Raw genomic sequence first — 25,729 nt, 5'->3', positions numbered from 1 at the left:
AAAATAGAGGAAGTTACATCAACACACAAAATGTAATGTAAATTCACAGGAGGTTCACAGGGCATATACATTTTCTGTATTACATGACTTCATGAACATGTTTATGTACCTCCCTGTCGTAAAGTTTTTATGCACAGTATCTGTATACGCCTCAGACTGCACATGCTACGAATGTGTTTGTTTACATGAGTATGTATGTGTGTATTTGTGACTTTAGTTCATCACACTTTGAAAGTCCTTTTAAGGAAGAGACTCCCTGTAAGGCATGAGGGGGAGAGAAAGAGAGAGAGAAGAGAGAGAGCACACTTCCTTCCTGTAGATGACGCCACAAAATGTGCAACAACCCCAAAAAGAGAGAAAGAAACCTCAACTCCAGTATTTCATCATAGGCACTACCCTCTTGTAGTGACGTCTGCAACTGAAATCTTCCCGTTTTACTTACAATCCTGTACTACAAGTAATCTTTACACTGGAGGCATGACTGTAACACTCACACATTCTCGTAAACATAGCAAAGAATATGATGTTTATGTTTTAACAGGAAAGAAATAAGCATTAAAATAGTGAAACTGCTTCTCAAAAGAGCCATGAATGATAAAAATCAAAATTAATTCCTGTGTTTGTTAGCTGATGGAGAAATCCATAATGACGTATTCCTGAGTAAATGTCAGATCATATCTTAACGTCTCAGACTGAGGCCTTCCGTCCTGAACACAGTCGCACAACTTTCCAAGGAAGCAGCTGTTTCTCACCATAAAGGTCTTGTGTCCCTTTGCAAGAAATAAGTAGCCAAAACAAATATTTCTACAGCTTCAACCACTTCTTGTAGTAGTTCTAACAGCCTGATTTTACATTTAGTTTTAGAAACCTTTTTTTTTATTATTTAGGAGAGACAGACAAGTTTCTACATGCTCTTTCCAGTTCAATTTAATAAACCCTTGCTAAATAAAAAATGTACTAACCCCAAACTTTTTGAAAGGTAGTGTAGTATATAAGTAACTCAAACAATGACACTTGCAAAGATATTTTCCATGTTGGCAAATCACAGCACCATTCAAAGGCTCTCAAAGCAGCAACATAGGACAACAAATGACCAAGAAAACTTGGAAAATGTAACCTCTCTCATCTTTAAAGGTCCCATATTGTACACATTTCTGGAGGTTTATTTTAGTTGTTGATGTCCTTAAGAATATATATTTGCGGTATAAGTGCCAAAATCCATCTCAATATATTTTTACAGCTCCTTTTTTAGGAGCTCTGTCAAAAACAGGTCGATTTTGGTCCATCTAATTAATATTCATGAGCCTCTCTTCTGATTGGCCTATTGATTTTTGAGTGACGCACAGCCAGGCCAACCACAGTTAACTACGTCATGTATGCTTTAGCCAAGCCCAGAGCCATAGAGAGAGCCTAGCCTGCTGATACTCAACAGGATATTTCAGAATGATCATTAATGTTTTTTCTTTTTCAAAGACTGAATGCAGTAAGCTACATAACTGTTGCTTTAGTAAAGCCCCTTTCACAATGCGCGCTGATTCTGGAAAATTAAGGGAACGAGCGCTGTGTGAACAAAAGCCAGAACCATAAAGGCAGTGTTGTAGTGATGATGCACGTTATCATGCGACTCTTCACAACGAAAAAATACGTGCAAAGTGGAATGAAGCAGCGATCAGACAGAGCCAGCTACTCACTATCAGCGCTAAAGCACAGTTTAGTTTCAGTTTAGTGAAACGTATGCGTCGCATTACATCTCACATCCAAACGTCACATGTCTTTATGGGTTGTGTCTAAAGCACACACAGATTCCAGAAGACAACTGTGAATGAACCAAATTAAACAACTCCGGAACAAATCATGGGACACATTATCCGTGTATTTACCGGAATCGCTGAGTGAAAGAGGCTGAAGTTGACGTGCCTCTGGTCTCTTATATTCACGTTGTTCGGAAGCCTGTGCAATGATGTAGTTTCGACATTTATTGACTGAACAGGGTTTTCTCGGCTTGTTTTCATGTTGTTGTTGCTTAGCAATGTTATGGACACGATATTGTCTGGGTTTGACAAAAGGAGGGTGGGACGGTGGTTGGCGCTCGGGGCGGTGACTGAGTAGATCGGACGTCACATCGTTACGGAAGTCACAGTGGCTCGTGAAAATGAACAGCTACTTTAAGCAGGCTGTGTGCAGTTTACTGTGGATTGACTGCTTTGAAACTCATATGGTAGTTACATAGCCCCTAGACCTCAGTTATCATGAAAAAAGCCAGGAAATTTCAATTTTGACAATATGGGACCTTTAATGAGATTTACAAAACCATTTACTCCATTTACTGAACATCCAAATTCAATAAACATCTTCACATCTAACATCACTACAGTTTGTAAATATGAAATGTGTGACTATGTTATGTTACTACTGTTGTAATGGCAGATAATTGTGTAGAAGAACTACCAGGGAGACGTTACTACAGCCAACCCCAGCAATTAAGCAGCTGTTTAAACACGTTTATAACAGGTTCTCACAAAGGTCAACATATAATTTCTACGAGCACAGCAGTGCACCTACACACATGCTTAAAAAAAAAAACAGTTGCCTCCCAACAGGGGTTTGCCTTTACTAAAAATGCTGAATAATATTTCATTTGGAGGAAAAAAAACATCAAGAGAAAGAGAGCCTTAGAAAACTTTCAGGAATAAACGCACTTGGTGTGACTGTGTGACTAACAGGGTAACCAAAACTATGCTTTTTTTGACCATTGCAGGAAGTCAGAGGGCTGAGTCATTCACAATCGAGCCTGGATCACACCCTTCCTGCACTTCAGCAGAACAAACCACTAATCGTACGAACACCCATCACTGCTCGGTCCTGATGTAGAGGGCATGTACATGTGCACACAGTATGATTTACATGACAGAAGATAATCATTAATATTACTAAACCAAATTTATTGTAGAATATGTTAGTCAGTGCATTACAGTGCTTACAAAATACCTAAATACAAAAGTAAATAATACATAAAATGCGCATAGGCACTTAAAAGGCAGGTTAGCATTCCTAAAGAAAACAAGCACTAATAATCCAACAAGCTCTTTTTATCATAACCCATATTCATATTAAGGCCTACCTTCTTGCAGTTATCAAAATAGAGCATGATATCTGTCACCGTGAGCATATGATAGCCTGGGTCATCTGCATTTCCCCCCATCATGACCATTTACACACTCCTGTCGCAGAAGAGGAAAACAAACTGGCCTATTTCACACACCTCTCTCCTCTCACTCGCTCCTCAACAGCTATTTTTAATGACCCAAATGGAGCGGGCTCTATCAATAAACCCAAAATGCTCTAATTTAATGAAAGTTCTGTGACGTGGATGTTCTCAATGGGAACAAAGAGCTAGTTCTGCTGCTGTCTGGTAGTGATCTTTTTTGTATTAGAAATACATTGTTTAATTGTTCTAATGTCCACAGGGTACATTGATTTACATTGTTAGTGTCAGTAGTTACCAAATTTAGACTTTTTGTTAATGTAGTGCTGGCCAATACAGCGCCATCTTGGACATATACACAGCCACTTCTGCAATGCACTCTACTGTCTTCTAGAGTATGAGCTTTATACGGTTATTTTATCATCCAGCATCACAGTCTAATAGCCACTTCCCGTCACACAGTGTGAACATTAGTCACACTATTTAAAATAAAACATGATAGAATAGTGCATAAATATGCAAACTGGGATGCGCCTAATGTCTCATCTAGCATCTGAAAAGGTTGGCAGTTGGCATTGTTAAAGGTAGGGCTGGGGGATAAAACCTTAATGATAATTACCACAATATAATTAGAGTTTGATAAATGTTCAATATAAATGTTTATGCACCAAAAACAGCAGGAAACAGTGGTACTACTTTCACCTGCGCCACATGGATGATTTATCCGCTCAGCTTAAAGTTCAATCACCAGCGCAGCGCAAGCTTACTTGAGTAGATGCGTTTACTTGATCTCTCTGTCACACAGGCACTAGAGGAACGACTTCAGATTTTTTTAAGTCAACATTTGTGATAAAAGTCAAGTCAATGTCGACTAGTCGCTTAGAATAAGCAGAGACTGAGAAATTAATTTTCAATCAAGTGGGAGTGTTTTTTAAAGTGCACCTCGCACTAGACTAGGCTACACTAGTTAGTGATGAATTTCTTTGATAATGTAAATGTTCTTTGCTTAGCTGCTTTTTAAGATGATGTAAGGATTATATTATCCAGCATTGCACAGTCATTAGGATAAAGGTAGTAAATGCGGTTTAGGCTGAATTAAATACGATATATCAGAATCCGTCTGTTTATAGGAAGCATAAACATTCACCTCAGTAACATCTATATGCGTTAATTAGAATTACGGTGCGATAAAATGGCGCTAAACATACCACGTGAATTACACGGGCACCGTTTCTCCTCATTCTATATGAACTGAACTACAACATGAACTGAGGATAGCAGAGAATGAAACCGAAAGTAAACTTGAACGTCTCCGGCAAAACTACAGTCAGCGCTCTGTACACGCACAACTTAGTCACATGCCCAATAACAAGACTACCCTTACTAAACGAATAAAGAATTTAGTACTCATGTTTCCACTGGTAAGCTCCGCTCTGCTGTTGTTTACCTGTGCGCCATGCATGCACATGTGAAAAAGTCGCGCGAGTAATTTATGTCAAGTGATCGGCTTTTTTGATCGGCGCTTTTGGGGTTCGCCGATCAAGCTATTTTAAGCTAATATTGGCCGATCATGATCGGTGGCCGATCAATCGGAGCATCACTATTTAAAACCACAATTATTGGTCTGGTTTCTACAAGTTTCACTTATGAGCAAAACTCTGCCTTTAAACTTATAAAAAATAAAAATGCATTGTGATTTTTTTTTATGCCCTTATCACCCGGTCCTAGTAAAAGGTACAGGTTTGGAACAAGTGGAGGGTTGGCAAATTATGACAGAATTTTCATTTTGAGGTGAACTATCCAATTCATACCATATACAAAAGATCAAATGCTAATATGACTGGCATAAACAGAGAAATTATATTTAGACTAAAATGTGATAAATAATAAATTGCCTGACATTTCTAGGTATTCCATGACCACTGGAATCTGACATGGGAGTATACAAGAATTTTCTTTTCTTTTCTTTTTTCATGTGAGAAAATTAATGTTTTCACCTATGCTTTTTTTCCCAAATCACAAATATGAACATCTTCACTTCATTTAGATTCAGGTAGAAAAAAAGGCTTACAATAAGAGATTTGTTCATGGAATATTTTAGGGACTTTCCATTCCACTTCTTTTCCACTGTTTCTCTATGTAAACACACACTAGATGGACGTGTTTGAATCTCACACCTTCTGCAGCATCTTGTGTATGTCAAACCATTCTAAAAAAATGCAACTGGAGGCTTTGTGTTTTTCCTCATTCCACTTTAGGGTTTAACCAACAGAGTTAAAGTCCCCCTGAAATCAAAATTAAAGTTTTTGGGCTTTAAGTGTGACTATATTAGCCTTAAGATTATCTATAAGCCAGTGTGCTTCAAAACAACGACAAAATTCGCGTTTACAAGATAGGGGCATTCAAAACTTACAGTCTCGTCACTTCCGCCAATATGAATGAACGATTTGGATGATATCACCGTGCACTTCAGTTTCTCATCAAATGTTCTGTCCAATCAAATGCTCTCTAGAGTCCGTATTGTCCAGCCCCCTACACAGAGACGCAATACACGGAGCAGATTATATGCGCTCATATGTGCGATTGGCATGTATTAAACTACACAGCCTCAGCATGATTATGATCACTATTTTGTTTTAGCAAGAGTTTCATATTGAATCTGTGGGGTAATTTATTAGTCTGTGGCTGTCATAAGCTTACAAATGCGGATTTACCGAGCTCAACGGCTCTTGCTCGAGCAGATATTAATGGAACGCTATTGGCTATTCAAAATAAGTGGGCGGGGCTGGGCGATATGTTTTTGTTTCAGTTAAAAGTACGTCACCACATAGAATAACGCTGCGTGTTTCAAGGCACTTCAGTGGACCTTTAAAGAACTATAGTGTTTTTGGATTTTTTTTTCAGATACAACTGTATTTGTCACAGATGATTGTGAACAGGTTTACTAAAACCCTTGTTTGGTGCCACTGCCTTTTAAGGTAGACATGCAGGACAAGCTTGTCATTCAAGAGTCCCTGGGAGTCTGATGAATGCCAGGACAATCTGAGTCCAGAGTTCTTATCTGTTGACATAAATACCACAGAAAGAGATGCCAAGCTGGCCAGATCTCTCTCTCCCATGGCCTCTTGTACCAGCATGCCAGGCTGAGCAGGGACATGCTAATCATCTGGACTGCTAATGTAACAGAAAATTAGGGGAACAAACAGAAGATATACACACAAAGGACTTGAAGTCCTCAACTGCTCCTTGTTCAATGTGTTTTGGACTGCACTCTGGAAGCAAACTTTCCTAAAAATGTTGACATTTAAAAAGAGACATTATTAACTCTGAAACTATGACTTATATAAACCAAAAGAGACCCTGTCCAGTGTATTTTATCTAAATGTGGAAAGCTCAATATTAAAAATGTGAAACACTTTGCCATCTGTGTACACTGGATTAATGGTCTTCAGTATGAGACATAAACAGTCTTTCTCACTTAAGAACCACAGACTGGAACATATGAGATCACTGGAGATGTCTGCCACATTTCTGGTCTGCCCATATTAACACCTACATAAATCGCACCAGTCTTCCATGTCAAACATAAACCAAACAATATCTGTTCTGTGTGTGTTGGGTGCATATTTTAGCAGGTCCCTGGGTTCTGTGGCAGAATTTAATATCAAAAGCGAGCTTGCTCAAAAAAGAAATCACCATGTAGGGATAAAAGAATTTAGGAACATAAATTCGGGTCATTCTGAGGATGGAGAAAGTTACCCAAAAAAGAGGGAAAGAAAAAAGCGATGATAAGATTAAGTGACCATTACTTAGTGGTAATACATCATATCTAATACAACCCTAAGACAATTAAACATACATTTAAATGTATATAAAATTAAGGTGATAGTTGACCTAAAAATAGAAATAGGTTCACAGTATGCTACAATTCATACTATATTAATTACACAGTCTTATATATAAAGATTACTGTATGTATGCAATCATAGTAGGATATACTTATACAGTATATAATATAAGTATTTCCAACTATGATGGCATTCATAAAGTACTCACAGTCAAGGATATAAACCTGTAATTCTGACTTTATGTTCTCCAAATTGTGAGATATAAATCTGCAATTGTGTGTTCTAAAATCAGAATCACAAGATGTAAACTTGCAATTCTTAGGAAAAAAGTCAATTGTTAGATATAAACTCTCAATTCTAACTTTATCATTTGCAATTTCTCTGAATTTTGACAAATAAACTCCCAATCGCGATTTGTAAAGTTAGAATTGAGTTTATATCCCACAATTGTGACTTTTTTCCTCTGAATTGCAAGTTTATATCTCTGAATTGTGACTTTTTTCCCCTCGAGATATGAACTCGCAATTCTGAGAAAAAACACACAATTGTGAGATATAAACTTACAATTCTGACTTTATAACTCACGACTGGGAGTTTTTCAAATTAGAGAAAAAAAAAAAAGTCAAAATGATGAGATATAAATTCACAATTCTGACTTTTTAACCCGCGATTGCAAGTTTGACAGAAAAAAAGTTACAATTGTAAAATATAAACTTGCAATTCTGATTTTATAACTTGCGATTGGGAGTTTCTCTCACGAATTGGAGAAAAAAAATCACAATTATGAGAAAAAAAGTCACAATTGTGAGATAGAAACTCACAATTCTGACTTTATAACTCATGATTGGGAGTTTCTCATTAGAGAAAAAAGTTACAATTGAGATATAAAAATCACAATTCTGACTGAAGTTCTGAAGTTTATATCTCGGAATTGTGACTTTTTTTCTCAAGATTTGAACTCGCAATTCTAAGAAAAAAAGTCAATTGTGAGATATAAACACAATTCTGACTTTATAACTCGCGATTGAGAGTTTATATCTCACAATTCTGAGGAAAAAAAAAAGGCAAAATTGTGAGATAGAAACTCACAATTCTGACTTTATAACTCACGATTGGGAGTTTATATCTCACAAGATAGGGATAGTCAGAATTGAAAACTTGTAATTGTGAGAAAAAAGTCAATCGTAAGAAAATGTCCCAACTACCTTTATTTCATTTATTATTTAGTGGTGGAAAGGGGCTTCCATAGTATTATGAATAATTCTATATAAATAAATTGGCTTGTCTTAAATACAATTCTGTCATCATTTATTCACCCTTATGTCGTACCAAACCTGTATGACTTCCTTTCTTTAGTACAAATCCAAAAGAAGATCAGGCTCAGCCATTTCTTTTCTTTTTTTCTCTCTCTTTTTAAATATTTTCCTATCCCAGTTTAATGTGCAGAGGTAACTATAAGTAAGCCATTCATATTGACTATTCAAAGAGTGCAAACACTGCCATCAAAACATTAGTACTTTGTTTGAGCAGATCAGCATGTCCTGTCCTGTCTCAACAAATGATGTTTGCATCATTATTTTGGCAATCCCTTTAGATGCCGCTAGTGGCTCAAAAATGCCACACATCACCCTTAAACCCTGAAACCTGAGGAAGACTGATGTTTTGATGCCAGTGTGCCCGTCTCAGATGACTGCACACTGAAGCAGCTCTTCACGGAAAGAGAAAACCTAGTGTGCTTGGCCAACACAGAACACTTGCTTCACAGACCTCAGAGTTACTTCAGAGCAAGAACAAGCCTGTGAGAGAAACTCCAGCTTGTTGAAATGGGGGAATAAGAGAGAGTAGCATGACGGTGATGAGTCGGAGGTGAAATCTGCTGGTCTCTGGTTTCTAATGTCATTCAATGTGCTCTCTGTTTCAAGGGAAAAAAATGCCTGGCTGAAAGTGAACTGGGTTTACACTGCAGAACAGCCAATAATGCTGTAGATTTCCACAACAGACTGAAAATGGTGGAGCACTTTTGCCTGTTTTTTTTTTTTTAAGTTGGGTTTACCATACATTTATGTAATATCCTAAAATTCATATAAAAGTACTTGGACAGAAAACCAGCTATTTAAATATTAAAACTATTTTTTTTTTTTAATTTACTTATACGTTTCAAAGTGTTTTTTGAATTTCCATTTTGAGAATCAGTTCAATGAAATGGCGAGATCAGCTCTGAAAACTGTGGAAACAGAAGATGACTTGTATGACTTTGTACAGAGGTATGAGCAGTGTCCTTGCAACTTTACAGAATTTTTACACATTAAGCTGTTTCACACCTACATTAGTCAGATAATCAAACAACTCGCACCAAGTCACTAATCGGAGACCAGAGAAAGAGTTTGTCTGAATGTGCATTCCTTTCACTTTAGCACACAGTCTTATCAGAACAAAATCCACAACATGACCTTGTACACCAAGTTAATAAATCATGAAAAAGGGACCATTTTCTTTACGTGAGTATTTTATGTAACTTAACGGATTAGTTCACTCCAGAATTAAAATTTTCTGTTAATTTACTCTGTTGTTTTTGGTTTTTGAGGAAAACATTCCAGGATTTTTCTCTATATAGTGAACTTCAACAGGGACCAATGGGTTGAAGGTCCAAATTGCAGTTTCAATGCAGCTTCAGAGAGCTCTACATGACCCCAGTCGAGAAATAAGGGACTTTTCTAGCTAAATGATCAGCCATTTTCTACAAAAAAAAAAAGAAGTATGTTGTATGTATGTTTGTTGAATGACATATATTTATAGATCTTTGTATCAGTTTATAGGTTAAAATGGTCTGTTTGTGTGTGTATCCTGGATGTTTAAATCTTTTGAAACCTAAAAGATTTCTTTTGCCATTAAAATACGTGACCTTTCCAACGTGATTACTAGGGATGTGCACGAGTACTCGATTAATCGATTACTCGAACCCATCAGCGATGATCGAGCATGAAAATGACGATCGATTGACTCTAAAGATTTGCGGGGCTTCAGTTGCCGTTGTTTTAAAGTAACAGGAGAAGCGCATCCACTACTTTATGATTGGCACGTAGTTCAAGCTCACATGCATTTTGTGTAGATAAATACAATTTGAAATATAACATTTACATATTTATGTATCTAGGCTATGTGATTAATTTTATATACAATGTGTTATGTAGAAAAAGCGCTTCAGCTTCACCTGATGCTGTTATTTCTTTTAAATGTTTACTGTATACTGTGACGCTAACACCCCGCCCCTTGCTTAAACTCCACCCCCGATTAATCGAGTACTCATTTCTCAAACCTGTGGATTACTAGGGCTGGACAATATATCGAACGATATTGTGAATCTCTGACAAGCTACGCCATATCGCGCTCAATATCGCATTCGATATTAAGCTCGATATGTGAATGTGACCCTGGACCACAAAACCAGTCATAAGGTTAAATTTGACAAAACTGAGCTTTATACATCATATGAAAGCTCAATAAATAAGCTTTCTATTTATGTATGGTTTGTTAGGATAGGACAATATTTGGCCGAGATACATCTATTTGAAATCAGAAATCTGAGGATGCAAAAAAATCTAAAATACTGAGAAAATCACCTTTAAAGTTGTCCAAATTAGGTTCTTAACAATGCATATTACAAATCAAAAATTACATTTTGATATATTTACAGTAGGAATTTTACAAAAAATCTTCATGGAACATGAACTTTACTTAATTTCTTAATGATTTTTGGCATAAAACAAAAATCAATAATTTTGACCCATACAATGTATTTTTGGCTATTGCTACAAATATACCCCAGCGACTTAAGACTGGTTTTGTGGTCCAGGGTCACATATGGCGTAGCTTGTCAGAGATTTACGTCTCTGTGTATCAATTGCCGTTCCAGCGGAACCTGAGCGGAACGCACGTGATGGAGATTTACTACTAACCAAAGCACCGGCTTCATTGACTAAACGCGCCTCACAATATCGTTCGATATATTGTCCAGCCCTATGGATTACTCGAAATGAAATATGATCAGAAATGCCCATCCCTAGTGATTACGTAACACATAAAGTCACGGACCAGCATCACAGAGCTACACTGTGTAAATAAATAAAAAAATTTAAAAAATTAGTCAACTCAAATAAGTCTAGTCAACTTGAAATGTTAAGTTGTACTAAGTGATAACTTATATATTTTAAGTTGACTCAACAAATTGTTTTTGTTACAGTGTAGAGCAAGAAAATGACCAATTGTTTAGCTAAATACGACCCTTATTCCTCGGCTAGGATCGTGTAGAGCCCTTTGAAGCTGCATTGAACTGCAACTTGGACCTTCAAACCATTGGTTCTTAATCATTAACATCCTGGATGACATGGGGGGTGATTAAATTATCAGGAAATTTTAATTGAGTGAAATAATCCTTAAATGGAACACAAGTTCAACCTTTTTTCTAAAGAGGGGGAAAAAAGTGATAAGGGGTTTTGCACAAGGATTACTATGCACCTTATATAAATTTTGAAGTTTTTTGAACATTTTATCATTAATAAATCTCACACATTTTGACTAACTGAATCTCGCTTGTTCCACAGCTATTCATATTTAAGCCATATTCATACTTTAACTGATTGCATTTATGCCGATTCTAAGCAATTCGACTTAGGTAAAGATTCAAGTAAAATCAACTTAAATAGATGAAAATACTAGAACCTAATGACACACTATGCCATGATTAATCTGAGTGCACAAATGAGGAACATTGCAAACAATTTGTCACAAGAACAAATAGTATTCATAGCACACAGTGCCAAGACTAGCAAACAAGCTAGAGCAAAGGTAAAATACAGAAATACATTACAGGACTTATGCCTATGTAGATACCACTGGCACTGGATCTCTAAGATCTACTTAGGCTTAAAATGCTTTTGTCATACATTTGATATCAACAGAAAGTGTAAAACAGGCTATGACAATATTTTAGTAATAAAACACATGACAGAAGTTTAAGCCATTATAACAGTAACCGTGGCTTATACACAAACATCTTGACCAATCAGCATCAAGAGCACTAGAAATATGGACTCAACATTACTCCTTCATACGGGATGCGTCCCAACAGCAGAGAATAAACAGGAAAGCAATTGTGATAACAATCTTCAGGGGCCCATTGGTGACGTCAGTAAAAGGAAGAAAACCCTTTCTGAATCCTTGTCCTTATATGGAGAGGTTCCATTCTTGGTGAAAGATGTCAGCATGTGGAAAAGGTCTCTGACTTAAGTGTGCCGACATTAGTTCAGTTTGCCACAGAGTCTTGCTTCAACCTGTATCAACAGTTCTGCATCAAAGCTCTTAGAGAAAAATCACAGGAGTAGGGCGTTGTTAAATACAGTCCTGTGCAAGTTTAACCTCGAGTCGCTCAGAGCTTAACCCTGAGCGAGTCAGATAAATGTTATGATTGTCATGGACCGGCGATAAACAGTTGTTAATGTGTCAGTGTGCTGCTGTGCTACGTATTCATAAAACCATTCATGTAAGAGCACATGATTGTGCATTTTGATAGCAGTACTCTTCTTTCTGAACGCGGAAATATAAAACTGTTTATCTTGACAATGACTAAGATTAACAGTCAGAGAACTCTCATCCCAAAACCCAAAGTCTGAGCCCTGATTAATCATCTAAACACCTTCCAGAGTGCAAAGTCTGGCTCAGACTCTAACTTGGCATCCTAATCTGCTTTTAACCACCTCAGTCATTGGATGACACTGTAGACAGTGCCAGAGAATGCAGCTGAGTTTGCTAGTAGCTTCCAGTGGAGATGTTTAAGACAAAATATTTTTAAATATTAAGACTGTTAGCAATGAGAAATGTAATATACAAGCTAGTTTACACTCTTAGGAGTTGGTAAGATTATTTAAATGTTTTTGAAAGAAGTCTCTTATTCTTACTGAGGCTACATTTATTCAATCAAAACAGTAATATTGTGAAATATTTTTAGAATTTAATTAACGTGTCAGCAGCACCACATGTATGCGTTGTGGTACTCTCGTGAACGCGCGGCAAAAACTGACATAGAAGAGAAGAAATTGTTAAATATAGTCATTATTTTATATTAATTATATTAGTTTTCTTTGCACAAAAAAGCATTGATGCCACATGGACTATTTTAATGATGTCCTTACTACCTTTCTGGGTCTTGAATGTGGTAGTTGTCTTGCTGTCTACGCAGGGTCAGAAAGCTCTCGGATTTCATCAGAAATATCTTAATTTGTGTTACGAAGCTAAACAAAGGTCGTATGGGTTTGGAACAACATGAGGGTGAGTAATTAATGACAATTTTCATTTTTAAGTCGCTATAAAATTGCTCTAAACACTCAAATAACAAGACCAACAAGCTTTTAACAAGCCATAGTGTGTTTCTGACTGGCTAGTTTTCTTGATCAATGACCAATGACTCTATATTTTTATTTTTATGTATTTATTATTTTTTGGGCTGTTTACAAAGAACTGGGTTATCACAAAGAAGAGTGTGACTTCTCAGGAAACACCTTTTTATTTCAAGCGACATGGGACATGCATGGTTTAAGAAAAATACTGATTTTTAACTAAACTAAAAAAACAGTAAAAACAGTATAAAATATTATTATAAATCAAAATAGCAAATTTCTATTTTGTATATTTAAAAATATAATAAAATGTATTATGATATAATATATGAGAAATAAATATTCCTATGATATCAAAGCTGAATGTTCAGCATTTTATACTCAGTTCTGAGCCGCCATTACGCACAAAATTCTGATATGCTGATTTGAGGTAAAACATTTCTTAATATCAATGGTTTCTAAAACAATTGTTTTGCTAAATATTTTATGGAAACCATGAAAAGAAAGTTTAGAAGATTAGAACAGCATTAACATGAAATAGAAATCTTTTGTAACATTATAAATATTTTTTCTGTGACATTTAGTACTGACTGAAAGTACCAGTCAAAAGTTTTTGCACATGAAGAATTTTATTGTTTTTTTTTTAAAGTCTTTTCTGCTCACCAAGACTGCATTTATTTGATCCAAAGTACAGCAAAAACAGTAAACTTTTGAAATATGTTTACCATTTAAAATAACTGTTCTCTATTTGAATACATTTTAAAATGTAATTTATTCCCGTGATTTCAAAGCTGAATTTTAGCATCATTACTTCAGTCACATGATCCTTAAGAAACCATTCTAATATTCTAATTTGCTGCTCAAAAACATTTATTATTATTATTATTATTATTATTGAGTAGAATTTTTTCAGGTTTCTTTGATGAATAGACTGTTCAGAAGATAGCATTTATCTGAAACAGAAATCTTTTGTAACATTATAAATGTCTTTATCATCACTTTTGATTCATTTAAAGCATCCTTGCTAAATAAAGTATTCATTTCTATAATAAAATAATTTCTGTAATAAATAAAATATATTGTTACAAAAGCGTTTTTATTTCAGATAAATGCTGATCTTTGGATCTATCTATTCATCACACAATCCTGAAAAATGGCTTTAAATATTGTCAACTGTTTTAAATATTAATAATATTTAATAATAATAATTTAATAATAATAATAATAATAATAAAGCATATTAGAATGATTTCTGAAGGATCATGTGACACTGAAAACTGGAGTTATGATGCTAAAAATGTAGCTTTGATCACAGGAATAAATTACATATTATTATACATTCAAAATAGAAAGCAATTGCTGTATTTTCAATCAAATAAATGCAGGCTTGCTGGGAAAAATAGACATTAAAATCTTACTGTCCAAAAACTTGTATATACTCTAAATTAAATATTATATTGTATACTTAAACAGTTTTGCCAGGAATTCAATAATAAGTGCCATTCTAATCAGCATTTTACAGTAACACAAGTTATGAAATTTATACAAAAACTGTATAAAGAATACTTATCAACATGAATCTTCATAGACCTTTATCTGGAGTTGACCTGCCCTTACAAAAAATTTCAATACCTCATCTAATCAGAGGAGGAGTGTTGTCGTATGAATCTTTTTAGTATGTGCCAAAACTTTGGGGAATGTGGTCATGAACCAAGTACATACAGCTGAAAACAATCTATTTATGTCACGAGTTTGTCTTACCAGATTCCACAACATGCATCTGTGTAAGCAGGGGGACAAACAGAACACTGAATCAAAGTGTTGAGTAGCCATTGTTGAAATTGTTTTACAGGAAATCCTTCACTGACTCATGTTCTACTGTGGTCCTATCTCAAACTTAACAGCTTAGCTACATTAGAGAGCACCAAAAAAAGCACAGCCACTGAGGATTACTGATCCAGATACTATCAGCATGGGTTTCAACTGCATCCATTATCAGATGCCTCTGTTCCCTACTTCTGCTCATTATAATAGCCCCCCGAAACTTCATGTCTGGTCTTGAAGCCGAACTAACAGCTGGTCTCAGAGGGCCTTCTATTTTTAAAGCTCTTATTACAGAATCAACGAACACACGAGGGCCAACATAGCAGCTTGTCAGAGACCAGCAAGTGTGGAATGCCAGCCTATCAGGAATGAGACAAGGTACCAGGTGAGTACAATGGAACACGGAGAGTAAGTACTGAAACAGCCAGTTAAAAAGTAGATAAAGTGGCTTCTATAAACACTACAAGTCCTACACTCTAAAAAATGCTGTGTTATTTTTTTAAACCTAAATACTCTAAGTTCTCTAATCTCAGTATTGTTTGTTTATGGGCAGGTTATGGAGTCAGTCACATTTATCAGCTACGAGTGAAACACGAGGCAACGGTCCGAGTTCTGTAGTTGTCCCTTGGCGAACAGCAGCTCATCACCAGCTTAGATTTTGCCGACACACCTGCATGAGAATTAGTGCTATTTCGGTGAAAAGTGATTACAGAGAATAGTTGAATACACTTAAATTACAACTCTACTTTTAAAATGTTCCCATTTCTATTTCTAAAATACTTGTTAAATGAGTTTAAATATATGTAATATTGTAGACTTTGCTGTACTCATCCAAATAAATTCTATTTGTCTTTTCTATTTGACATTTTTATCAATGGGTGTTCTTGCTTAATAATATATGTACATCTTTTGATTATTGTTGTTGCCCCTATAATTCTGTGTGTGATTTTTAATTTCCAGCCCATTTAAGTCAATAATTTTAAACAATAGTTGACTTAAATAAAACAACCCAGCAGAGTCAAAATAACCCAGCATGTGTTCTGTCCAATATTTACCAAGCGCTGGGTTGCCAAATAACCCAAGTTGGGTTGTATTTAACCCAGCATTTTTTTTTTAGAGCGCAGGAACATAGAAATAAGTATCTCATTTGTGACCCTGGACCAAAAAAGCAGTCAATTTAATAATAAATACATAATAAGCTTTCTTTTGATGTATGGTTTGTTAGGATAGGACAATATTTGGCTGAGATACTGAGAAAATCTGGAGTCTGAGGGTGCAAAAAAATCTAAATACTGAGAAAATCACCTTTAAAGTTGTCCAAATTAAGTTCTTAAAAATGCATTTTACTAATCAAAAATTACATTTTGATATATTTACAGTAGGAATTTTACAAAAAATCTTCATGGAACATGATCTTTACTTAATTTCCTAATGATTTTTGGCATAAAAGAAAAATCAAAAATTTTGAACCATGCAATTTATTTTTGGCTATTGCTACAAATATACCCCAGCGACTTTAGACTGGTTTTGTGGTCCAAGGTCACATTTGTGAAGGCATTTAAAACTTTACAGCAGCCTTGAAAATGTGTCAAGTAATAAAAGGGTTAAAACCACAGTATCTAGTCAACGTCTAACTGAAACTAAACCTGCTCAGAGAGAAGCTCTAATAAGACCTTGCGTGACCTTGCTTTTAAAATTTGCAAAAGCTCTGTTGCAAAGCCACATGGGAGTACAAAAAAAAAAAAAAACGATTTCAAGAGAAACAGGTTGGATAAAAAAAAAACTTTAGCAGTCATGCTGAAATTATGCAAATGTGAAAGTGGATTTTGATTGGACATTTGAAAACATGGGTGTGTTTCACCTGAACTGCTCTTTATCCATGTGCTCACCTACAAGTCGGTCAACTCAATGTGCTTCAGAAAATGTACAAATTGGCAAAGATCAAGTTACTTTCAAACTTTTTAAAATTGCTAACCTGTCCTACCGTAATTGAAACGGAGCAGCTAAATTGACTAAATTTCATAAAGTATAAAAACATTTTGCACCTGATTATACAGTTATCATAACGTTCTACACATCCTCTGCCACTTTGGTATTTAATACATATTTTAGTTTATTGATTATGCATTCGGATACATTGTGTTTCATTCTGCAATTCAAAGGTTCAAGTGACTGCATTAACTAAATTAAATGAATCATGTAAACACAGAGACATGTTTATGTGCATACACACAAATATACCATGTGTCTCTGGCTGTATTTCACACTCTAAACTGAGAGGGCAGCTCATGCTGACAGTAGAGTGAGAAGGCCTCTCTCCTGCCAACCACTGAGCAAGATGTGTCAAACAGACACACAGTTGCTATTAATAGAATGAAACATTTGCTACATATACAGTTTAACTGTCTATAAAAACACGTGCACTTCACATACAGTTATTACTTTTCACTATGGGTGTGCAATGATGAAACATCATATACATCTGTTGAAGATCTGAGTTGGCCAAAATCACTTCCTAAGTAGGCAAACCAAGGTTTTCTCCACATGAACCCAGCACCTGTTCCAGCACATCAAACCCAGTTTATGTTGCAGACTGGTGGCACTTTCAAATACATTAGCCTACTGCCATGATACATTAATATGACTCCTTTGATCAACACAGCTAACTTGCAGTTAGGTTGCCTACTAAAAACACAGAGACAGGAAGCAGACATGACTAGTAGGAGAGGAAATGATCTACAACTTGTAAAAAATTAACGATATTTGTTAACAATGCAGGTCCAGATGAGGGCACAAACAGGGACTTTACTCTGGTTAGACGGCTGTTATGATAATTAGATACTCGTGAAACTGTGTAAAGCTCTTTGGTTCAATAAATAAACTAACACATGAGGTAGAACCATGTGATTGTCATGTTTTTTTTCTCTTGAGTTTAACCCTGCACATCTGCAACTAAGACAGTTACGTTAGTTTTAAATTTACCTCTTTTGCGATTACGTTGAGGGCATCTTCCTCAGCAGTCAACCCATTTTTGCTGGGGGTTCTTTTACGTCCTGGCCCTTGAGACCCCATTGGTAACCTTTAGTAAATCCTTCTGAGAAACACACGCTCCTTTACGCGTGAGAACCGATCCTTAGAAGAATTATTCCTTCAGCAAAGGCATAAGAAAAAGAAAGCACGTTTCTGACTGTACCCAAAAAACAACAACGCTACGTCGTGTCGTTCGCTGCAAGGTTCATTGTGTTACATCCGTCTTTTTTGTACTCTTCCTAGTGCTGTACTGTGAAAGACTGAAGAGTCACCGGTGCTGAGAGCGCAAACGCGTTTTCATGACACACGTGTCGCCTGTGAGGAGCTGCCAAAATGGCTGTAAAAGATCTAGAGTTTGTTTGCTCAGAAAGTTGGGTTGTTTAACAGTGTGTTTGTCAGTAAAACGGCTGGGATAAAAGTTTTCTTCTCTTGCTTTAGTTCACAACTGGTGCGCGAATGGATTTGACCGTCTGTTGGGGGAGTTTGTGGGTTCGCACACCCTCTCGCTATTTTTAATCATGGGAGTCTGGTGCTAAAAACAGAAACCTTATCTTGCACTTCTTAAAGTCATACACATGTGCTTACGCACCTTTTGCAACAATAACAAACTTTTACAATTCATTCTGAAGGTAGAAAATGCCCCGTTGGGTGAAAGTATAGCTAATAAACTAGAATGCTGATCTTCTCAGTCTAACCTGTTAGGTGGTCTCAAACAGGTCTTCTTCCATCATTAGGCTACCAGACCAAGAAAAGGTGACAAAACAGCTTTTATTTTCGCAGCAGAAAACTGTAGCCAAACACATAACCCAGCCATGATGCAATAAATAAACAAACAAACTAACAAACAACTCGTTATCTAAACTGACTGACCCAAATCCATTTATTTATTTATTTATTTATTTTAATTATCATTTTAGTTTTAGAGATGTGGATACGTATGGCTTCAGTTGCTGGTGCATGTTGACATCTAGTGGTAAAAACGTAAACAGTCATAATGCCAGACAATTAGATTCGCTGGGGAAAACAAAAACGTAGATTGCTTTAAAAAGAAGAATTTCACTTTTGTTTAAAATTTTGTGCCGTAAATGTTTGTGGGTGGTCTGCCAACACTAATTGATCAGAAAAAAGACAAAAGCTGTGCACAGGTGATTGTTACTTTAAAAAAAAAAAAAAGCGCACAGTTGGTGTTTAGATGCTTTGATTGAGACCTTTGGGTGAAAAAGTGAGTAGGTTAATTTGTTTTTGTGTTTTGTTTTGTTTATTTAGACTTTATGGTTCTTTCTCATCCCCAAAGACAGCATTAGACGATCAATGCTGTCTTTTAGGGGATGAAGAAGCGCACCAGAGCGCAGCATCTTTCAATGCGGCTGTTAAAAATGCTGCTGTTGACGCGCTGAAGAAACAGGGCTGCAACGTGCTTGTGTCTGACCTGTATGAAAGGAAATTAAATGTAATTCAAGGCTAAGGCTACAGAGTAGCCTCACATATTACTGGTATGTGAGGCAGTGTTTTGTTTGTTTAGAAAGTAATATTAAACTAAGAATAGCGCCTTTTCAGAGCTCAGTTATTGCACGCTTTTCTGCTTCTCAGGAGAATTGAAGAACCCAGAGCATTTTCTGCTAAGGAAATGTTGACCTGGATGAGCGCAGGAAACTAAAAGAAGCAAATCTTGTTCTTTTTCAGGTATGATGTTTCTTTTTGGAAATGTGTTTCTCATCACTTTTTGACTATTTTATTGTTAATTTCTTGAAGTTTCCCCATTCTCTGTTCCTGCCATCATGAAGGACTGGATGGACCGAGTTCTTACGCTTGGTTTTGTATACACCTTGGAAAAGTGCTAGAGTAAGGGCATCTTCAGGGTGAGGACTGCAAATTATAAACCTCAGACTTTCATTCATCACAGAAGATGATCAAATGTTTGGCTGCTATTTAATAAAAATCTGAGTGGGCTGTTAATATTGGTATAGGTTTGTACTTGCTCTCCGATTTGGTCTGTTACCAAATATGTGCGGCCATATTGGTAATACTCAGATGTAAAAAAAACCAGCATGGATTACACAGTTAAAGTACTACTCAATATGTTTTTTTGCTAATTTATGCTGTCTAAACCACGGAAAAAACGTGTGGAAGCTGCAAATCATGTAGAGAAGGACATGAAAACGGCGCAATATTTTGACAAACTAAAGTTATAGGTGGTACAGATACATACGAGCAGTATTAATTAAGATATTAGCCTAATAAAATGAATGTTGTTATAATAATATGAATTCTTGCCCAGGAAATCCTGGCTCAGTTTGGCCAACCACAGGCGCCTTTTGTTTCTCACTTTTTTTTTTGTACTATTCTTGATTTGTTTTTGACTTTATTCTACAGAGAAACAAGCACCATCTTTAGAATATTGTCTTTTAACTTCCGTTTGTGAGGTAGCTCTGTATATTTCTGTGGCATTGCTGTCTAAGAGTAATATAGCTGGTAAAGTGGATTTATGTGTTGTAGTTAACGGACGTTATTGTGAGCATTGTCATGTTTAAGGCAAATGACCGGTTCATTAATAAATCCATCAGATCATTGTGGAAATACAACCAGAAGACAACAAACGCAGTGCTAAAAATGGCAGGGGCTAAATAAGGTCAATAACTTTTGTTATTGTCCAAATCGGTCCGACAAACATGACATTAATTGATCCTTTTTAGCAACAATAATCAGCAGAATATGCGAGTTTCATTTAGTTCAGTGGCATTGTTTACGTTAAGTGACGCCAATATAGGCAATTGTCTTGAACACACTCCATGTCTTGAAAACACTCCATATTTTAAGTGTTTAATTCATGTCAGGAGAAGAAAGCTCATGGGAACCAGTGGTGATCAACAGAGACATGACTGTACTCTGGGTAATTCAGGTAAGAACATCATCTCCATCCCTTATTCTGCATTCCAAAGGGCACTTCAGAATGAGAACAAACATAGCCACCATATTAAATGGTTACTCCAAACCAAAGGGCTTGAAACTGGCCACTTCAAAGGGTTCAGAATTAAGGATTTCAAAGGGTACAACTGATGAACACTTCACTATGATTCTTTGCAAAGGTTTAATTGTTTGACAACAAAATCCCCATAATTGGCTTGGGAAAATAATGCAGAAATTCTTATTTATATGGTTCTCCTTGATGCTCTCACTAGGGTAAACCCTTCGAAGGGATCAGCGTAGGGATGATCCCAGGAACGCAGTGTTAATTTTGAGTTTGCATGTCATACAAACCTGAGACTCATGCACTGATATTTCCTCCTTTTTTTTTTTTGTAGAATGGTGTCCTCAACTATTGTGGCTTCCAGGTCCTTGCTCCACAGATCTTCTGGGCATCCACACATCTCTCTCCTGAGGCTCATGAGGGTCTGTTAGAAGGCTGGTATACTTGTTTTCAAGGTCTCCTAAGTGAGGCACCTCTTGTCTTCCTTCCTGTAGACATCTTTGAAGTCCAGGAGAAGCAGGCTGATTCCCCTTTTCGTCTCGCTATTGGTCACCACCTGGAGAAACCTTAGCCGCCCCACAGCCAGATGAAAGCTGGGGTGTGAGACCTGGTGCAACGCTGTCCCCATGTGGCCATGTCCTTGTTTAACAGTCTGAAAGCTGAATTTTAGACCTGATTAAAGGGTTAGTTCAGGCAAAAATGAATATTCTGTCACTAATTATACACCTTCATGTCATTCCAAGCCTGTATGACCTTCGTACTCTCTCCTCATACTCTCACGGGATGAGGAAAAGAAGAATTGTTGAATAAAGTCGATATTTTTGTTTTCTTATTGGGTTTTCTTTGTTTCTTGCAGTAAGGGCTTACGGATTTGGAATGGCATGTGGGTGAGTAATTGACAGAATTTTCATTTTTGGGTGAACTAATTCTTTAAATTGTTCATGTTTTGTATGTTCAGTATTGTAAATAATTTTTAGTCATGTGTAACCCAACAATTGCTCCTTTTCTGTAACTTTAACAAAAAAAAAATGTTAAAAAGTTAGCATACATGCATTTTTTTTTAAACCAGTTCAGCAAAAATGCCACCCCACAGCTGAGTAAGTATTTCATTGGTCATGTTAATCACCATGATGAATGCCTACACTAAACACAACCCCTAACCCTACCCCTCACCCTAACCTTAACCAATGAAGCAGCTGGGTTATGTTTAGGATTTTCGCTGAACTTGTTTGAGAAAAAAATCTGTGCAGTGCACATTATTGTGTTTAGCCTTGTGGGCAGTGTGCTTAAATGGGCGTCCTGAATTCGAATCCCAACTTGAGGACTCTTTCCGATCCTGCCCCCTTTCTCTCTCCCCCTTTGCTTCATGTCTCCTCTACACTGTTCTATTAAAATAAAGTCAAAAACTCCCAAAATAAATCTTAAAAAAGCCATATTGTTCCAAAGCCGTAATATATTAAAACACAAATTTAGATATTTTAAATGAAGCATGAGAGGTTTCTGTCCCTCCACTTGAAGTCCAGATAACTAAAATCCAAAAAAGGTTGTAAGGAAATCCATATGAATCGAGTGAAGAGATGATATCTTTATATGATAGATTTAATTTAGGCTTTTATACACACATACATAGAGCAAATCAAATATGGTAAAAAAATGAATGCTACGTCAATGGGGTTTGTTTAAGTATGTGACGCGCAAGCTTCCATGTTTGATGTATATGTGTTTATACAGTCAAACCAAAAAATATTCAGACACCAAATATAATTTTTGATATTTTTTTTTACTAGTGGTTGCAGGACAATATAGTTCATTTATGGAAGTGAGGATTGCCCAAAACTGTGACATTATACACCAAAATTCTTCACTACCAGTTAGGGGTGTAACGATATTACAAACCGAACCGAAATATCGCGATACACCGACCACGATACGTATCGCGAAACTCTCGTGGCGTACCGCGGTACTCTCACGCCCCCTGCTGCCCATTGTTGAGGTTGACATCACTTGTCTCTAACTAATTTAACCAATTTAAACACATCTTTATTTTATCACATTTGATTAAATTGTATTAGTAATGATGAGCTTTTGTTCTAAATATTATATTCTAAAGTTAGTATTTTCCAAGTGCATGTCATGTCATGTGACTTGAGTGAGCGATCACACTCGGTTACTACTCAGGGCTCTACATTAACGTTTTGTTTGTTTGTTTGTTTGTTTGTTTGTTTGTTTGTTTATTTGTTTATTGGTTTAGCACAAGTTTAGTACACGTACAGATCTGTGCAAGGAGGGAACGAAGCCACTCTAGGCTTGTACAGAGTTCCACTCCTATTCATATTTATTCATGACATACAGGCTAAACACACAATAAAAAACAAAACAACAAACGAAACAAAGCAAAAGCATAAACAAAAAAAGATGATCAATCCAGGTAAAATGCAAAAGGAGCAAGCAACCACTGATCAAAAGGATTAATAATACCTAGAAATGAGTACATAAAGGCTTCAGGCTGGCAATAGAAGTCTCTTCAAATGCCTTTTGAAAGCAGAATAAGAGGACACTGATCGCAAAGATGGACTTAATTCATTCCAGAGCTTAGGACCTCTAAACGAAATATTAAATTGATGTCTTGTAGTTCGCGTGTAGGGTAAAAGTAAGGTGTTGTTACTGTGTCTAGTTTGATATGAGTGTACATGTGAGGTGGGGATAAACAAATTCTGAAAAGTATCTGGAAGATCTTGTTTCCTATATATAAACTTATGCATAAATAAACATGTTTGATAAATATTTACCTTGTCAATAGGAAGAACTTTGAATTTATTATAAAGGGGTACAGAGGGTGCATATCTATTTGAATGGGAAATAAATTTTAGATAATTCTTCTGTATGACTGTTAATTTCTTCAAGTAAGTAGTATAGGTAGCTGCCCAGACAATGTTGCAATAATTAATAAATGGGAACAAAAAACTATAATATAAGGTTAAATAAGCTGAGGAGTGAATTAAAGGACAAACCTTCCTCAATATACCCAGCATTTTAGCTGACCTCTTAGATACGAAGTTGATATGGTCAGTTGATACATTAACGTTTCTCCGGGGACAAGTGGATTTTGTGAAAGAGCAAGTGAAAGGGGATTTTACTTGCCCGACCGGACAAGTAACTTGATTAAAACATCAATTACAAACAATAACTAGCGCAGCAACGAAACTTTGGTGAGCATAATTCTGATTTTATTACTTAAGATGACTGAAAACGGACAGTATCAAGCTCGTGCAGGGTATCTGACTCACAGAAAATCAACACTAATAGGCTCAACAGCAGACACAAAGACAAACCTACTGCGGTAGGAAAGCACCATGACGATTGCAAACGTGAGTGACATTGATTTTATACAACAGTGGTTCATAAACTAGTAGTTAATATTAACTGACTTACATTTTAGACACATCATTTACCATTTTTGCAAACGAAAATAGTTCTAAGCAAAGTAACAGCAGAACCTCCGTGAATCTCCGAGCAACACAGCGGTGTTTCAGTACTGAATGATTTAGCATTTTTTGAATCGAGTCAGTGAACGAACTGGTTGACTCCATCTATGGTTGAATACGTGACTCGCTCATTAAGACTGTGAATACTGCCACCTATTGGTGGTTCGGTTTTTATATTTAAAGGTATTGCATTATGATTTATGTTTAAAAAAAAGTATAACATTAATCTTATTACATTATTTATGTATTTGCAATTTTACTGTGTAAATGCATTTTTTGGAACCTCTTGTCTTCATTAAACAGTTTAAGTAAATACAGTTAAATGTCAATTTCATTGCAGGCCCGGTTTTTCCTGTGCAATGGAAAGATGGAGTTTGTTGATACTGATTTAATTTGTGCAACCATACAGAGTCTAATTATTCTAATTTGATGTACTGTATTGATAAAATTTAAGAATTTGATGTGAATGATGACACATACAGTTAGTAAGGTTAGGAAAATAAAGTTAAAAAGTGTCCTAGAAATCAATTTAAGGCAAAATATCACAAATATTCAGATTAAAGTAAGACCTTATAGAGTAGTGATGAGACTATTGCTTCAGAATGGATTAATTTACAGCCAAAAAAAGGCATATTTTGCCCCGGACAAGTAAATTTTTCACTCGGACAAGTGAATGTCTAATTTTCACTAACTTACTCTGTACTAAAATGGGTTGGCAAAGTTAATAAAGAAAAAGTTTAGTTGTTCTTGTTATTAAGTGAATCTATTGTTCCTTAGCATTGCTGTTAAAATGACATCAACCCTAACCCCACAGCAAACAGAAACCGAACCGAACCGAACCGAACCGTGGCTCCAAAACCGTGAACCGAACCGAATCGTGCCTTTGGTGTATCGTTACACCCCTACTACCAGTATAATTTACAAAAATTCTTTAATTGCTAATGCAACCTTTTTTACACCACAGACTGAACAAAATT

General features: G+C 36.1%; 1 protein-coding gene across 13 annotated transcripts in view; it reads right to left on the bottom strand.

Annotated features, from left to right (window-relative positions):
• Positions 1 to 18,781, bottom strand: part of lrrfip1a (leucine rich repeat (in FLII) interacting protein 1a) — a 47,590-nt gene extending 28,809 nt beyond the window's left edge. For all 13 annotated transcript variants that reach the window (XM_073845314.1, XM_073845316.1, XM_073845315.1 and 10 more), the window contains exon 1: positions 18,252 to 18,781. In XM_073845314.1, the coding sequence (XP_073701415.1) occupies positions 18,252 to 18,341 (90 nt within the window). In that variant the 5' untranslated portion in view covers positions 18,342 to 18,781. The remainder of the gene's footprint in view (positions 1 to 18,251) is intronic.
• Between the last annotated feature and the right edge of the window lie 6,948 nt (positions 18,782 to 25,729).

Source organism: Garra rufa, chromosome 8, assembly GCF_049309525.1.
Source record: "Garra rufa chromosome 8, GarRuf1.0, whole genome shotgun sequence".
NCBI lineage: Eukaryota > Metazoa > Chordata > Actinopteri > Cypriniformes > Cyprinidae > Garra > Garra rufa.
Note: the sequence above shows the minus strand (reverse complement) of the source record. Positions and strands in the feature narration are given on the sequence as shown.